Genomic DNA, 17,611 nt, shown 5'->3' with positions numbered 1-17,611 from the left:
GGATATTTCGTTTCTTCTATTATCAAAATTTTGTTTTTCAAATACGTATGCATGTATACTATGATGGTATTCATGTATTTATGTATAAACAATTTTTATCAAAATTATAATCAAATCTATAATCAATGATGATATGAAGACAAAAAACTTTAGAAGATGCTCTATAATGGCTTGCTTTATCAAAAGAAGATGGTCATTGATTACAAACGACAATTGTTTCAAAAGATGAATGACAACCATTTTCAAGGACAACCACTTACAAGTAATTATTTCTATTGATTGGCCATGGGTTCTTACGGTGAAAAATATCACTACATGATTTCAAGACTTTGAAGACTCCAAGATGATTATAAATAGAGACTATCCTTTAGTTGAAGACACAAGAAAAAATTCATTCTCTAAAAAATGTTCATCTCATGTCTAAAAAATCTCCAAGAGTCTCTCTTTCTACTAGTAGATGTTCAAAGTCTTTAGATTTTCAAATAATTCTTTCTCCAGAAGTATGTACTGATTGTAATTCAAGCCTAATTCAAGAAGGTATTATCTAAAATATTTTATCGTTGTGTTGTTTTTATTTTTCTATGATAATTTCATTTCGAGTTATTCTAACTATTAATTCTACAAGATTTGAAATTTTTGTTAAAATAGTACTCGTTTTTAATAATCAAATTCATGCTTAAATCATTTAATTATGTCTAACAAAATCTTGATGAATTGTATTCCTAATAGAAATATTCTTTTAAAAATACAGCAAATCCAAGAATCTATAAATAACTCTGAGCAAAATCTTAAAGATTCTTATAAAACTACTAATCAAGGTACAAATTTAAACAATAATCATATTCATGATGTTAGACGGTTCATAAGAGCAAGTATAAAAATTTGAAACAAGCAGATACGTTATCTAAAAACAAAACTATTTGTTTTCTAAATGACCAAATTATCTCCAAAGCCATTTGTTTTCTAAATGACCAAATTATCTCTAATCGAATATAAAATGAATTATCTCTAATCGAATATAAAATGGTATATATATATATATATATATATATATATATATATATATATATATATATATATATATATATATACACACACACACAACGAATAATAAAAAATATGAAAAATAAACACTATAACTTTTAATAACATAAAAACACTAAAACATCTATTATAACATTTATATTAATTCTTCATATTTAAATCACAAATCTCTTCAAATACATTAATATTTTTAATGAGCAAAACTTTACAACCTTATAAAAGAAAGGAAAATAAAAAGTTATTAGTGATTACTAATTAATAATCATAAGTTAAAAACTCTTGAGTTGTAACTAATAAATATACATAAATTAGAAAACTCTTGAGTTGTAGTGTGAATTTCAAATGAATGCGGTACTTGGAAATGTATTATTATTATTATTATTATTATTATTATTATATTCTTCTAAATAATTGGTTTTGATGCATCATTTTAATCCCTTCAATTATTAAACATAAAGATATTTAATTATAAATTTACAACATACATAGGTGCATATACATGATAATTACATATCAAATGTTCAAAATTATGTTATCTTTTAAATATTGTCTTTTAAATATGTTGTGTAGGATAACGCAACAAAAAAATAATAGAAAATAAACATAATCAAAATATAAAAACTACAATCAAGTAAATAAGAGCATTGGGTGGTTGAATATATAAATAAAAATGTTACATAAACATACATTTAAATCATAAGAAAAAACTAACATTTGTCAACTTTGCTCAAACAAAAAAACCTATATCGATTTTATGAATCTTCTTTTTTCATTTAACACCATTCAACTATAGATACTTGATAACAATTCTTCGCTAACCTGCAATCAAAATATTTTTCTTGAAAAAGAAGAAGCATAAAGATATTCCAAGCAAAACATTGATGTTTGAAGAGTCACATTCAAGATTGAGTAATACACACAAATCACATATAAAGATCAAATGAGAAACTGAATATAAAGAAATAATAGAAAAGCTTCATTTGTTTTGGTTGAAAAAAAATGATATTACAATTACCATCGATGCGACATAACCCATTTCTTCAAATCATCATATTTGGATCATGAATGCTTCAACTATGTGAAAACTTTTGAATCACAATATCTTCAAATCCTTTTTACATGTAAGATTTTATATAACACAAAAGTCACAAAAGATTCGCCTTTTTATAGTAAACTTTTCACTAAATGCTAATTAAACAAAATATAAGTTATAAAACTTTTGAGTGTTAAATCATAATTAGGAAAACTTTTGAGTTGCATTAGTTAAAAAAGGGGGTTTCAACTGAATGTGGTTTGAGAAAGTTAAATAAAGGGGTTTCAAATGCATGACATTCAAGAAAAAATGCTAGCTTTATAAGTATGTATGATTATGCATTACAAGTGCCTATCTTTCGAATTTAGCATTTGTTACTTTCGAATTTTATTTTGGCTTGACATAGGCATGATCATCCCATATTTAATACTTTGCTCTTCTTGCACATTTACTACCTGCTGACTTGCATTCATTAAATCAAGATTTAACATTTAAAAAAAAAACAAATATAGACAAGAAACTATTAAACTCAATAGATACGCTAAAAGAGATATGAGACTTGCCTTTCGTGAGATCAATAATACCAAATTGGACAATTTTCTACAAAATAAATTTAGAACCGAAGAAAACCTGATTGCCCAAATATCTAATATCATTATTTAAGTCATAACCTGTTATATGCTGACAAAATTGAAAATTTCAGCCAAAACTCTGTTACATGCCATCAAAGTTGAAAAAAGATCATTTAAAGTTAGATGGGGAATTAATATAAAAAACTGTCTTTCACTTTTTGTGGGATGTATTTTTTGATGACAGGAACCATTATCAGTCAAAACATAATTCGTAAAAACCGTCATAGCCAAATCATAGATTGCTTAATCAACAAAATAAAATATCACAGTCGTAGATGGTAATCCAGTTAGAACATCTTTTTCTTAAAGACCAAGAAATTGACAATTTATTAGAATCTTATCACGCTGATAAAAGTCATAACAAAGTGCAATAGATTGAATCGATAGTTTACAATAAATATAAAAAAATGAAGCCCTATCAAAGATAGAAAAACTTGAGGACGAGACAAAAAAAACACATAACACTACAAAGTTGCAAACATCAAAAACACATGATGCTAAAATTCTAGAAAAAAAAAATAAAAGCAAAATTTATACCTAGTTGTGAGATGAGCGTAGAGAACTCGTGTCAGATTCTTTGAAACATTTCGTCAAACACCTAAGGTGCCTGTTCTAATAACTCATCTTTTGAATGTAACATGACAAAAAAAATCCAATGTTACAGGAAAGTATAGGAAATGAACTAAACTAACATGTATTTATATTATGCAAATTATTTTGAACAATCTTCCTTCAAAAATATATTTATTGTTGTTTCATACTTACATACAAAGTTTAATAAAAAAATGTTAATTGTAATTATGCAATTTGATTCTACCATATAAATACAACCACATAGAAAATTTAAGAATCAAATAAAAAACTTTGTCTATAATACCGTAAATCTGATATTCAAGGAAATAAGATCATTTCTAATTTAGATTCTAACTTCTTGACCTACTTCTGATATGGTTCATGTATTAATATTTAGAGAAACTGATAGGCAATGATGTTGATATTAAGTGTGGTATATTGTTTTTACCGATAAAATAACTAAGTTGTAGTTTACATTAGAAGTTCTTTTTTCATGTTAAGTATGTTGCTATAATTTGTAAAAAAAAATCACATAGCTATTTCAGTTATAGAAGTTGTTGAGGATCGAGTCCAAGTTAATAGGTTAAGAATTTAATATGAAAAGTTGTATACGTGTCATCTCAATATCTATTGTTGAGTTGCTTTTCCATCCCAATGTTTTTATAGTTTCCTAAGTTGAATTGCCATTTTGCCCTTACGTTTCCTTACTTAAAGGTTTCATGCATCTAATTTGCTATCAAATCAAAACAAATCACATAAATTTAGGAGTTTATTGATACCTTCAAAAGATAAATTCGAATCTTCCTTTTTTATTCTATCACAAATAAAATTACCTTTCTGCCCCTAAACCTTCAAATCATACTTAACATTTAAAAAAAATTCATCCAATAATATCAATAACCTTTAGTTATGATTTCAATTTAAAGTTAGAAATGTTGTAATTTAACAATTATATTAGGATATTAATTTACATTCAAACACTAAAAAAATATATCTTTATTAATTAAATGAAAGAAGATATTGACCTTCTAGTGCACAACAACAAAGGTTTGAAGTAGATAATGATGATGGAAGTTATAAACAATAAGAATGATGTTGTAAGAAAAGGTTTGAAGCAAAACAACGATTGAAAATAAGTGTGAGCCGCAAATTCAATTATGAATCGTATATGTATGTCATAATTTGAATCTAATTTTTGGTATTAATGGTTACCTAATAAAAATGGATTTTATATTAACGACTTACTAATATAAACAAATTTATATTAGTGGTTGATATTTAATTCTTAATTGAAATGTTTTTTGTAATATGTTTTTAATGTTGACCATTTTAAAACCTTTATAATCGGAAATTCAAGATTTAAAATATAGGGAAAAAATTTAGAATTAAATACATTCCATTTCAATGGATTTAAGTTAATTTTGTTTGACAATTAGAAAGCTTTTATTGGAATTAAATACATTTTATTTGGAGAAGATGATGTCATCAATTTGATCTAAAAATGGAAAACATAGGATTGAAATTCAATCGATGGCCCAGATTGTTTTATATTGTTTTATATGTATTAAAGATAACAAAATTAATGATATGTTTATTTAATGAGTTTAAAAAAGAAAAAATTGAACAAGTTTGAATTTTGAAGCCAAAAACTATAAATAAGGGAGTTAAATTATGAACAATACTAATTAGTGTAAATGATGGCATAAATCGTCAAAAGATGGAGATGCTTGCTTAAGTTTGTAGAGATTTGTGTGAAGCCAAAACACATGTGTGATAATCGGAGATGCAAGGAAGAGGCAATATGCAAATTCTAAGAATACATGAGCAAAAAGGAACCAACTTATGGTGCTACATTCTGTTATGAACACACAAAACATCAATTGAAGCACAATCATTGACATGATCGAGGACGAAGAGGATTAGAGAATTATGGTTTAAGAGAAAAAAAAATAGAGGAGAAAGATGGGGCGGTTATTCATGTTTTTGACAAGATTTATGGAGAAACTGATACCTAATATATAAACAGAATGGTATGCTTCAATTGATAACATAATTGTTGATTTTAAAGATTCTATAATTAAATGTAATTGTGCTCGAATTGTGAAATATATTTTAGAAAGTATGATAGATTCTATAATTAAATATTTTATAGTTAAATGTAATTGTGATTGAAATGTAATTGCTAAATTTAAAGATTCTATAATTAAATGTTTGAATTCTATTTGGAGAAGATGATGTCAGCAATTTGATCTAAGGGTGTAAATCATATGATTGAAATACAATCAATGGTCATGATTGCTTCATTGGTGAATTAAGAGTTCTCTTTTAATAATATTTAGAGATATGAGATTGAGATCACTAATACACGTCTCATTCTTATCCTTACTTAATTATTCTTCACCTTTTTAGTACCAACAACTGTGAGCTGATTGTGTTGTCTAGAAATGGACTTCGTAAAATGACATCAAAGTTTTTTAATTTTCGAAAATATGTATCTTATTTTCTTTTTGTATTGCGTAAAAAATAGGTAAAGTAACTCCGAATACGACTCTAAAAGTGTCATGATGTAAACTTTTAATATAAGTACTACGAATGATATGTGGATTGTTCTGATTAAAGTGACCTATTGCAGGGTCCTACTACATTTGCAATGTTTTTGTAAGGACCATTTATATATTTCACTAAAAATAATCAATGTACTATAAAGATGATGAGATACAATCATACAAAGTTGGTTTTGTTAAACACTATAAGATTAATTATCTCATGTTCAAATAATAATGATCAGCACCCAATTTGGTTTAACACAATATCACACCATCACTATCGATTTGGTTAGCACTTAATTGTAGAGTTTTTAAATAATCAATTATTGGTTGGAGATATTATAAAAAAATAAGTTCTTAATTCAGTCTTATCCTGCAAAAAACAAGAACCAGCTGTTGTTTAACAAGTTTTATTTTTCAAACATAAATTAGCATCAACTTGATGTTTATAACCGTTAAACTTAGAGATAATTGAAGTTCATAGTTGGTCCCTCAAACCATGAAGCTTATCAGGATAATGAAGATTATTAAAGGGGAATGATCTATGCCCTTCTAAAAACACTATTAAAGGGGAATCGATAAAAGAAACATCTTCTATCTTCTATACATAATACTACATAAATAGGAAACTAATTTAAAATCTTGAATGCTTATTCCTTCCTGTTTAAGATTTCCTTTTAATCAACCCGTTTAAAACATAAATATCTAATTTAATATATAAATAAAAAATATACAAAATTACACAAAAGATTCAGAAATGGCCCTATTTTTCATTCTATGAAAGTCAAAACTTTCAACTACCGAAAGCATAATTAAAAAGCTCCAAGTACCAACTTTTATTTTTTTTGAAAGTTAGATTTTAGATATCAAGTTGCTTCATCTTTAGAGACACTTTAATAGGGTTTTGAAAACTAGTATTTCCATCGACAAACTGAACACCTTCTTAATCAGTCTTCATTATTCTGGTTCCACAACCAGTTACATCCTTACAAATAACATAAAAAATCAGCTAAATGTAAAACGGGTCGGGACAATCATGCAAAAACGGGTCAAATGAGTGATATGGAACAATCATGTCGATACATACAACACCTAAATAGCTTTTTTCAAAAGTTAGATTGTGATTGTAATAATATTCTTTGTAATCATATTAACCACCCTAGTAATCTATAAAAAAGTCGCATTATTTAGGATCAATTTTTTTGCAAATAGAAACAGATTTAGAAATGAAAAATAAGTTTTTTACGCATTTCTAATATAGAAATGCTCTGCATATAATTGAACGGGTAGCAGAAGCACTTGTTGTCTCTCTAGAAATGGGAAATACGGAAACGTCTTTTTCCTCAACATTTTAGCACCAACAATTGCGAGTTGATTTTGCTGTCTAGAAAGTGACTCGACATTAAAAGTTATGTGAATTTTAAAAATGATCAAACTCTTTTTCCTCAACCTTTTAGCACCCAACATTTGTTATCATTATAAATAAATAAAGAAATACAAAATTGGCACAAAAGATACAAAACATCACCCTGTTTTTCAAAGCAACATTCTATGAACCTTTAAAAGTTGATTTTAGATATCAAGTTGCTTCCTTTTTAAGGATAGTTTCGTAGGGTTTTGAAAACCAGTACTTTCATCCACAAATTGAGCTGCAGTTCGAGCCCGTAACTCTTCTAAACTTTCTCCTTCCTTGGCTCTCTCCAAAACCTGCAAATAAACATATAAATTAACATGTCGAATGAAGCAAATTTTATAGTTTTTAAGTATTATAAAAACATACCAAATGACGCCCATATAAATGAGTATTTGATAGAGCTTGAAGGGCGTTTTTAGTCTCTTGCTTTGTTACATACTCCACAAAACCAAAACCTCTATGCTTTCCTAACCTTGTTGGAAGCCTTAAACTCTTTATCTGTAAATGTTAACAATTTCATCGATTTAGCAACTATAAATAATGATAGAAAAATAGTATAATAGTAGTAATTATTTGTAAACCACATTTACCTGACCAAATGGACTAAATAGTTGTCTTAATTCTTTCTCTGTAGCTTCAAAAGCTACATTTCTCACAATTAACTTGGTGGAGCTTTGATCCTTGTCCACTTTCTCTTTTACTCTCTCGTTATTCTTCACATGGCATAATTGTAATATTAGAGCATGCCCATCCAAAACCGTTCCCTGAAAAGAAATATTTCAAACATCATTACCACTGTGTAAAAGACGTAAATACCCTCTTCCAACATAAAAACTTATATATCATACCTGTAAATCTCTGCTAACTTTTACAGCAGTATCCACAGAATCAAACTCCAAAAATCCAAAACCCATTGACACGTTTTTCCCATTTTTCAAATGCTTCTTTATCTGCGTTAACACATGGGTATAATCGTCATTTACATGCAGAAAGACATGGAGATAAGTAAAATATAGAGCAAAGGGATGACAGTTATACCCTGACACTTCGGAGCTTTCCTTGCTTTACATGATCAACAAAATGTTTCTTCAAACCCTCGTCTGTGGTTCTAAAATTCAGATTCTTGACAAAAAGCGATCTTGACTGATAACAACACAGAAAGCAGTTTATGTTTAGCAAAAAATAAAAAGAACCAAGTCAAAGAAATAGCAACCTACTTCCATTTATTTGTAGGATGCTATAATTAAAAATAAATAAAATAAAATCAAAAGCAATTCACATACCTCAACTCTTTCTGTATCAATATCAGCAGCATCTGTTGTTCCTTCCAATTGTTGCTCTAGTAATGCTCTCTTGGTTTCATGTTCAACCACATCAGAAGCTTCTTTCTCTTTCTCTTTCTCATCAGTTATGGAGTTTGGATCTTCACTCAGAATGTCACCAGGTGCCCATTCCAAATACAATGGAGCATCTCTAAATTATATAAAAAAAAAACAAAATACAAATTAACAAATATAACTTTAAATTGATAATTAAATATGAACTTACTTGTATCTCTTGTAAGCTAAACCTTTAAATGCAGCACGAGCCTCCCCAGGTTCAAGAAAAACCACCTGAATATTTATTTATGACATCATCAAATGAATGTAAAATAAAAAAAATAACATAATGTGAAGCAAGAATATGATATTCATAGCATACCAAACCGAGAGTTTTGGTTGAAGGGAGAATAAGTTTGTCAATGCTTCCAAATTTTCCAAACATGGTAGCAAGTTCAGTTTCAGTAGAACCATATGGAAGATTTTTAACTAGTATAACATGGTTGCTTCTTTTAACACCTTGTGTTTTTTTATTTGCAAAATTCTCTAAACAAGTTACATTAACACCAGCATTTGAAAGGGCCTTTTTGGTCTTTGCAATTACTTGAGTTTCTGCTAATGCAATACGTACAGCTACATCAGAGGCTTCACGATCAAGTAGTTCACTTTTACTTGTACCAAATTCCCTAGCAATGTTTTCCACAATCTGTTCCAACAAAAAAAAAAAGTATGAATTTTTTGCATTTAATGTTTGGAAAATTAAGTTTAAAGATAATTAAGAAAGGTTTGAATCATATACTGTATCTGGTCTCATGAATAAACTGTTCCATGCTCTTGTATCTCCACTACTTTCAGATTTCTTCCTCTTATCCTCCCTTTGTTGCTTAAATGTCTTTGTATGAATAGCAGAATCACTGATCCAACAAGATATAATTTAACTGATGAGCTCATTAGAAAATAATTAAAAAAAAACAATAGAATCATGGTTTACTGATATGCTTACTCTTTTTTCACAGGAAGAATTTTCTGCTTTGCTGGCATGATGTGCAAAAGTCTTCCTTGAAAGATAGAGTTGTCAAGATCTTCTAGTGCCCTTTACAGATCAATAATAAAATTACAACAAAGAAAACGCGAAAATTTAACAAAATTAAATGAAAAAAATATAAACCTAGCTGCAGATTCTGGAAGTGCATAGAGAATGTAAGCAATTCCCTTTGATCTCTTTGTCTCTTTATCAACCACCAAATGGGCTTGAGATACACTGCCAAATTTGCTGAAATGTTCTCTCAGATCATCTTCCCTGTTTTTTTTTTCATAACAAATCATCAACATGATTGGAAACACAACTTGATTATCTTTAAATATGAGAGTTTGGATTTGAATAAGATAAGACACATACGTAGCAGTGTATGGAAGATTACGAACAAAAAGACGACCAGTTTGTAGAACATCATCTTCATCTTCTAAGCTTGACGAAGGTTCATCCACCTCATCAGTCTCATTAGGGTTTTCAAGTGTGTTTGTGGGCTCTTCAGCTTCTGTTTGTTCATCATTCTTGTCCTCCTCTACATCCCCATTAACATCTTCAGTATCAGTATCAGTATCTGTATCAGTATCTGACCAATCTTTTTTTACTCTGCTTTTAAAGTAATCTGTATCTGATACAGCTTTATCAAGCTCCATGCTACTTTCCATCTCATCAGGTTTATTATCACTGGTTTCATTCAACTTTGAAGATTTTGAATTCAATTTCTTTTTGTCTTTGTCTTCCCCTTTGTTGGCTTCCAAAAGATCATTTGACCATAACTTTGACTTTGCACGGGGTTGCATGACTTGAAGGAACTCCTGGAACTGAAGATCACTATTCTCAGATTCAATCTTGACATCTGGTGTAACTTTGTGATTTGAACTCATGGATTTAACAGATTCCTTTTTCTCAACGGTTGACTTTTCTTGTTTCTTGAGAGAATGTCGGCTCCATGGACGTGACATTTCTGGGTCTCCCACTTTGCGAGCAATCTGTGTATAAAATTACACTTCTTTTAATGAATAAATATATGTGATAGAAGATTAATAACAAAGACTATATGTCTATATGATAAAGTGAATCACACACCTCACAAGAAATCCTGTAAGTATCAATGAACGAACCATTAAAGAATTTGAGAGCTTCTGAAGCTTCTTTTTCACTTCGGAATCCAACAAAACCAAATTGTCTGCTCTTACCATCTCTGGAAGAATATTAAATTTAGAATTATTTAAATAAGATTTAACAAGATGAATAATACATCAGTTAATCAAGGAAGATAGATACCTGGTTCGCATGAGTTTGGCATCCGTTACTTCTCCTTTCTGAGAGAAATAATCTCGGAGACGTTCTTCAGTTGCATGTTTTGGCAAATTTTTCACACATATTCGAGACCTTCACAAAGATAAAATTTGGTTGTTTTTGTTATAAAAAGTAGTCATTTTCTTTGCAACTATAAGGGTTTTACTAATAGCTTGCTAAACAACAATATATTAGTGCAATTTTCCTTTTGAAAGATCATTAAATTTTGCATATACTTACATGATTGCAGATGGAACCGAATAATACAAAGCTTAAGATATGCGACTGTCAGATAGTGAATATCTGAAAAGAAAGCGAATGTAATGTTATTATTAACTATAGAATATTGTTTCCGATCACAAAGAACATAGGAAAAATAGAGAGCGAATCCTAGAGAAATAATGGCGACATTAAATACAGACCCATGAGTGTATGTGTGTCAAACTTGTTTATAGAACAGCATAAGTGAGGTTGGTTTTTAAAGAGTGGAGCAGCAAATTTCCGTAAAAATGAACTTACTTCAAACTTTCTACACGATGTTTCAACCAGCAGGATTAGCAGTATCATATACTGCATCTAATTCGCTCTTTTTAGCAAAAATTTTGTAACTTGTCACATACATACACTCTGTTTTTCGTTAAAACCCATCTTTTTTAGACTTTACAAACTGTTTCAGAGCTCAAATAGGGCAAAATGCGGATGCGGATGCGGATGCAGATGCAGAGAGTACTGAAATTCGATGGGAATGCATGATTATGAACATGGGAGAGGGGATACCTGATTGCTAAGCTGAAAGCGTGAGCTTAGAGTAGAGAATACAGAGCCCGGAGGAACCCTAATTCTTGGTTTACAGAGTATTTCTACTTTTCTATATGGTTATTTTTTTAGTCGGTTCGAGCTCCGACCGGATTGTGTATTTGCTTAAGGCCCATCCTGATTGTAACTGGTCCGGTATAGGCTTTTGGGTCCAATTCTAATCCGACCGGTCCGATCCTGGAAGGCTGGAAAGAAGATAAAGGCCCGTTTTTCACATCATCTTTTCGAATCGAACGACTTATGTATCTGTAAAGGAATGTTCAGTTCGCCCTTAATTTTTTTATAAAAATATTTGATTTCTTTTTTTTTTTTTTTTTGTGTATTTTTCAGTTTATTAAAGCTGGAAATTTACTATAACAATTTCAATTTTACCATTTTAACTATTTATTCGGTATTCTACCAAGCTTAAAGGTTTTAATAAATCAGAAAACCAAACTTAGGGACTTTTATGAACCAGAAAAAAAGATAAGACCGAACATTTCTCTAATGAACCCAAAATACGTAAAAAGGTAAAACCAAATATTTTGTAAAAACTTCACGATGGCATTGTCCATATTATTAACCTTCTATCTTTTATAAATAAACTAATATGAAAAGGTGATATGAATCAAAATAATTAAAAAAAAATTACTTTGGTTTATATAAGTACAATTTTTAAAAAATTTTCACACTATTACTGTAACTTTGTCATACATAGAAACGATTTCTATAAAACACATATATGATAGACTATTTATGTAAATTTATTCTTAAAATAGAGATAATTTCTATAATATTTAATTAGTCTAGGACCATTTTACTAACTAAAAACTAAAAAATAAATAAACAAACAAACAAAAACCTGCCCAAACAAAAAAGTTTAGGGACAATTTTATAAGTGATAGAAAGTATAACTAATTTATTTTTATTTTGTTAATTTTTTGCATATATATCATTCTTAAACATCAGAATGTCATATTTTGTTCAGTCTATTTTTTAAGGCTATGTTTTGTGCGTTACAGTTAGTTGAGAAGCTAATTTATTTTTCAAGTTTTTTTAAGTTTTCATATTTGACAAGGCAAAAGGTAGTTTATAAACTAACTTTTTAAAAAGCTATTTAGACTAACTTTTAATGAGATTTTTTAAAAATTTACAATATCATCCCTAATAAATAAAGAATTTTTTGTCACATGTCCACTTCTCCTTCATTTGGATACATGACATTTTTTAGAATTTTAGAATTTTCTATTTTCCACTTGTCATTTTATTGTATTTTTCATCTTATTAAATTAAAATTCCATATTTAATATGTAAGATAATATATATGTAATGTATTCTATACATTAAAGCCTCATTAATTTTAATAATTCAATTTTTTCTCATTTTCTTATAAATTCAAACTTTTCAAATTGTTAAAATTTCATATATTTTCTTTTAAATAAACTCATGTAATACATAGGTCTCACACCTAGTACCTTATAAAACATTTATAGTCACACCTAGTACCTTATAAAACATTTATAGTCAAACGTTAAATTTTAAGTAGTACAGACTCATACTACAATATGTACAATCAATTTATGCATTGTAAAAAAAATCTTATTTTGTCAACAAGTGAATCAGTCAAATTTGAACCAGCATTCCCTCAATTTTAAGCCAATTGAATTAGTCAACCAATTGAATAAGTTAAATCCATGTTGTAAAGCATCTCAATCTTCTTCAATCTTTGGTACCCTAACTACCAGTCATCGTCACTACCATGTACCTCGCCAACCCCACCTAATCACCACCATTGTCGATAGCTACCACCACCATCAAGCATCTTCACCACAACCATAACTGGACTTTTACTTCTATATTCCCTTACCGATGACCTTCACGTCGCCACTTGTGAACAACATACGCACCTGTTGTCCGTCACCAACTCAATCGCTTAAAGATTCATGGATTTAGAAACCCTAAACGTAACTTTCCACACCATATAAGTCTCACTCTTTCTATCTCTACCCCTCCCCTTTTCTATCTATCTATCTCTCTCTTTTCTAAGTTATATTTTATCGATAATCATGGTGATTATTTTCCAGGATTTTGCAGATTCGGCCAATTTTAAAGGATGGTTTGTTCACGTCTGTTTTGGTTGGGCCGTTTTCTCATGAATCTTACTTTGTGTATACTTATCCATTTTCTTTTTTACATTGTTGTATTTTGAAAGTACAACGCTATAATTGGTTATTGACATCGATTCAGAAATCTCTCCTATTGACATTGATGCATAACTTACTCCTAGGTAATTCTCATAACTTATTTACTCTGGATTATTGCTTTATGTTAATCACAGACACTCTCAAGTTTTTTTTTAGAAAATTGTGTTTTGAGTAAACATGACAGCGATCCCGACTAGTAAATTCAAATCAAACGAAACTAGTTTGCTTAATTTACATGGCGTGTTAAAGGTAAACATTTTGAATATTTACTCAAGTATATACATGAAACAACCCAAAAATACCACCCAAAAATTTCGATTTTTATTATAACAAAACCCACAAAACTGAGTATCACATAATAAAACCATATGCTGCGTGTCTCAAAAACCATAACAAAATACTGTGTCAGAACTATCTCCAAACATATCAAGAAAACTAAATCAACTCCCAGGACAAAACTGAAGCTGTGGTGTGTGCGATGCTATCATCCCGAGCTCTTCCCTTTGCTTGCGGAAGTACCTGAAACCAAAACTGAAACTGTAAGCACGAAGCTTAGTGAGCTCCCCCAAACTACCACATACCATACAATACATATAAAGCACCTACTGGGCCTTGCCCACTGCATCAGACCGAAGTCTGGAACTAGCTGCATCGGACCGAAGTCCGGAACTGACTGGGACCTTGTCCCCTACATCGGATCGGAGTCCGGAACTAACTGCATCGGACCGAAATCCGAAACTAGCTGCATCGGACCGAAGTCCGGAACTGACTAGGACCTTGTCCCCTGCATCGGACCGAAGTCCGGAACTGGCTGATCATGGCATAGCATAACACATATCAACTAATATAGACACATACACTGCATACTGCATCGGAACAGAGTCCGAAACACATAACACAAACATGCTTGAATCACAAAGACATCAAGCACTCTAACTACTGCATCGGACTAAAGTCCGGGACTACTGCTAACTAAACAGGCCGGCATTGTGGCCGAAGACCCGTTCCTACTGAAAGGAAACTCACCTCGTGAACTGGCTGTTGTATGAATGGCTCTGGAAGCTAACTGTTGCTGCTCCGGTATCTCCCCGGCTACAAATCCATAAACACACTCAATCAAATGCTACACACTGCACTGGGGTAAAATGACTCTTTTACCCTTGGTCAAAGTCAACTCTCTCGGTCAAAGTCAACCCACAGTTGACCTGACTCGCCGAGTTGGGCCGCCAACTCGCCGAGTCTCTAGTCTCACTTCTCAACCCTACTCGTGGCTACTCGTCGAGTATGGCATCGACTCGACGAGTACCCTCTCGATCCAAGAACTCAGAAAATCTTCATCCGACTCGCCGAGTCATATGAACAACTCGACGAGTTGTTCTTGAGTTAAGAAGATTGCCTTGGACTCGCCGAGTTGTATGAACAACTCGTCGAGTCCCTCCATTACTGAGTCTGCCCTCCAACTCACTGAGTCCACTCTACTACTCACAGGCTTCCACTCGACATCACTCAAAAAGGGGAAAAACGGGACTCGCGACTTGACTCGCCGAGTCGTTCTTCCGACTCGCCGAGTCACAGCCATGCAGCTACTCTAAACTCAATTCTGCTTGAATCCAACGTCTGAAACTTTTAGATCTGGGCTTCCTTAACTCGATTAGCACGTAAAGATTCTATCTTTACGTGCCCATAAGCGACCAAGAAGGTAATAAGGCTCAAAAAGCATAATAAAGGCTAGATCTAGGGTTCTTATGCAAAGCATCTTCAAAAAGGCAATAGATCCGGGCTCTACAACTCCTAAATGAACAGATCTAGGGATATCTCGACCTATCAAGGCATCCATACAACTATAAGGCTTGGAAAATGCATCAAACTAGCCCTATAAGAGTTCTAATGGAGGTCTAAAGCATAAAACAGAAGGAATCCGAGAAATACCTCAATGAACTCTGATTTTGCCCTTGGATCTTTGATCTACACCTCTTCTCTTTGCTCCTTTCTTCTTCTTCTTCTTCAAGCCTTCAAAATCCACACACAAAAGCACTTAAAACAATAAGGGATGAATTAGGGTTTTCTCACAGCTCTCTGAGGGTGAAAGAGGCGAGTTTGGGGAACATAGCATTGCTTAAATAGTGAGCAACTCGAGGATTTAGGGTTTCTTCTAGGCAGGCAGACTCGCCGAGTCCCGAATATGGACTCGCCGACTAACACGTGCACGAAAACTTGACCCTACTCGACAAGTCAGGCCATAGACTCGCCGAGTCCCTCAATAAAACTTTTAAAATAAATGCCATAGGAACAACATACCAGAGATGGGGCGTTACAATTATCCCCCACTTGTCTCAGACTTCGTCCTCGAAGTCTGCTACGGCTGAATCTGCAAATAACTCCGGGTAGTGCTCTCTCATTTCTTCCTCAGCCTCCCATGTCCACTCAGACCCCTTTCGGTGCTGCCACTGCACCTTCACTAACTGAATTGCCTTGTTCCTCAAGGTCTTTGTCTTCCGGTCCAAAATCGCGACCGACCTCTCAATATAATTCAGGCTGCTATTAACCTGAATATCCTCTAGGGGAACAACTGCTGACTCATCCACCAAACACTTCCTCAACTGAGACACATGGAAAGTGTTGTGGATCTGGCTAAGCTCTACAGGAAGATCCAACCGATAAGCAACCCGACCCACACGGGCCAAAACCCTGAAAGGACCAATGAACCTGGGGCCCAGCTTGCCCCTCTTCCGAAACCTGATGACACCCTTCTAGGGTGAGACCTTCAGGAGGACCATATCGCCCACCCGGAAGTCTGAACGCCTCCTGTCGGCGTAGCTCTTCTGCCGACTCTGCGCAGTCTGCAGTCTACTACGTACCTGCTGAATCAACTCGGTCGTCTTGAGCACCACCTCTATGCTCCCAACGACTCGCTGACCGACCTCGCCCCAACAAATCGGGGTCCTACACTTCCTCCCATAAAGCATCTCAAAGGGAGGCCGATCAATGCTCGCATGATAACTGTTGTTATATAAAAATTCCGCTAACGGAAGATACGTATCCCAACTGCCACCGAAGTCTAGAACACACGCCCTGAGCATGTCCTTGAGAGTCTGAATCGTCCTCTTGCTCTGCCCGTCCGTCTGAGAGTGGAAAGCGGTGCTGAAATGAAGACGAGTACCCATCTCGTCGTGAAACCGCTTCTAGAATCTGGATGTAAAACGGACATCTCGGTCTGACACTACCGATACCGGCACTCAATGACGTGCCACGATCTCACGCACATAGATATCGGCTAACTTTTTTGCTGATATACTCTCCTGGATCGGGATAAAATGAGCACTCTTCGTCAACCGATCCACTACTACCCATATCGAATCCACTCCTCGTGCGGTCCTGGGAAGCTTGGTGACAAAATCCATGGTGATGTCCTCCCATTTCCACACGGGAATGTCTAACGGCTGCATCCTGCCGTGAGGCCTCTGGTGCTCCGCCTTGATCTTCCTGCAGGTCAGGCACCTCTCAACATACCAAGCGACATCCCGCTTCATGCAGGGCCACCAATAATCGGGTCGAAGATCTCTATACATATTCGTCGCCCCTGGGTGGATAGAAAATCGAGACTTATGAGCCTCATCCATCAACACCTGCTATACCCCACCCCAGTACGGTACCCACACTCTCCCATGAAGTGTCAGCAATCCCCGACTGTCATAATCAAACGAAGATACTCGGCCCACTAT

The 17,611-nt window shown here is 32.8% G+C and overlaps 1 protein-coding gene across 1 annotated transcript; it reads right to left on the bottom strand.

Moving 5' to 3' along the window:
* Positions 1–7,255: 7,255 nt before the first annotated feature.
* On the bottom strand, positions 7,256–11,759 carry LOC145062207 (nucleotide/nucleic acid binding protein). The gene is made up of 16 exons (XM_079009840.1): positions 11,668–11,759; positions 11,131–11,193; positions 10,876–10,983; positions 10,678–10,792; positions 9,961–10,580; positions 9,730–9,861; positions 9,565–9,654; positions 9,361–9,475; positions 8,944–9,267; positions 8,791–8,855; positions 8,526–8,715; positions 8,281–8,385; positions 8,091–8,192; positions 7,833–8,006; positions 7,609–7,740; positions 7,256–7,535 (listed from the first exon to the last, which is right to left on the bottom strand). Coding segments are annotated over exons 2-16 (2,409 nt in total). The 5' UTR covers positions 11,133–11,193; positions 11,668–11,759; the 3' UTR covers positions 7,256–7,400.
* Positions 11,760–17,611: the final 5,852 nt, after the last annotated feature.

The sequence above is a fragment of the Lactuca serriola genome, chromosome 7 (assembly GCF_051521515.1).
Source record: "Lactuca serriola cultivar US96UC23 chromosome 7, Lser_US96UC23_V15, whole genome shotgun sequence".
NCBI classification, from domain to species: domain Eukaryota; kingdom Viridiplantae; phylum Streptophyta; class Magnoliopsida; order Asterales; family Asteraceae; genus Lactuca; species Lactuca serriola.
The sequence above is the reverse complement of the archived record's forward strand: the minus strand, read 5'-3'. Positions and strand labels throughout refer to the sequence as shown.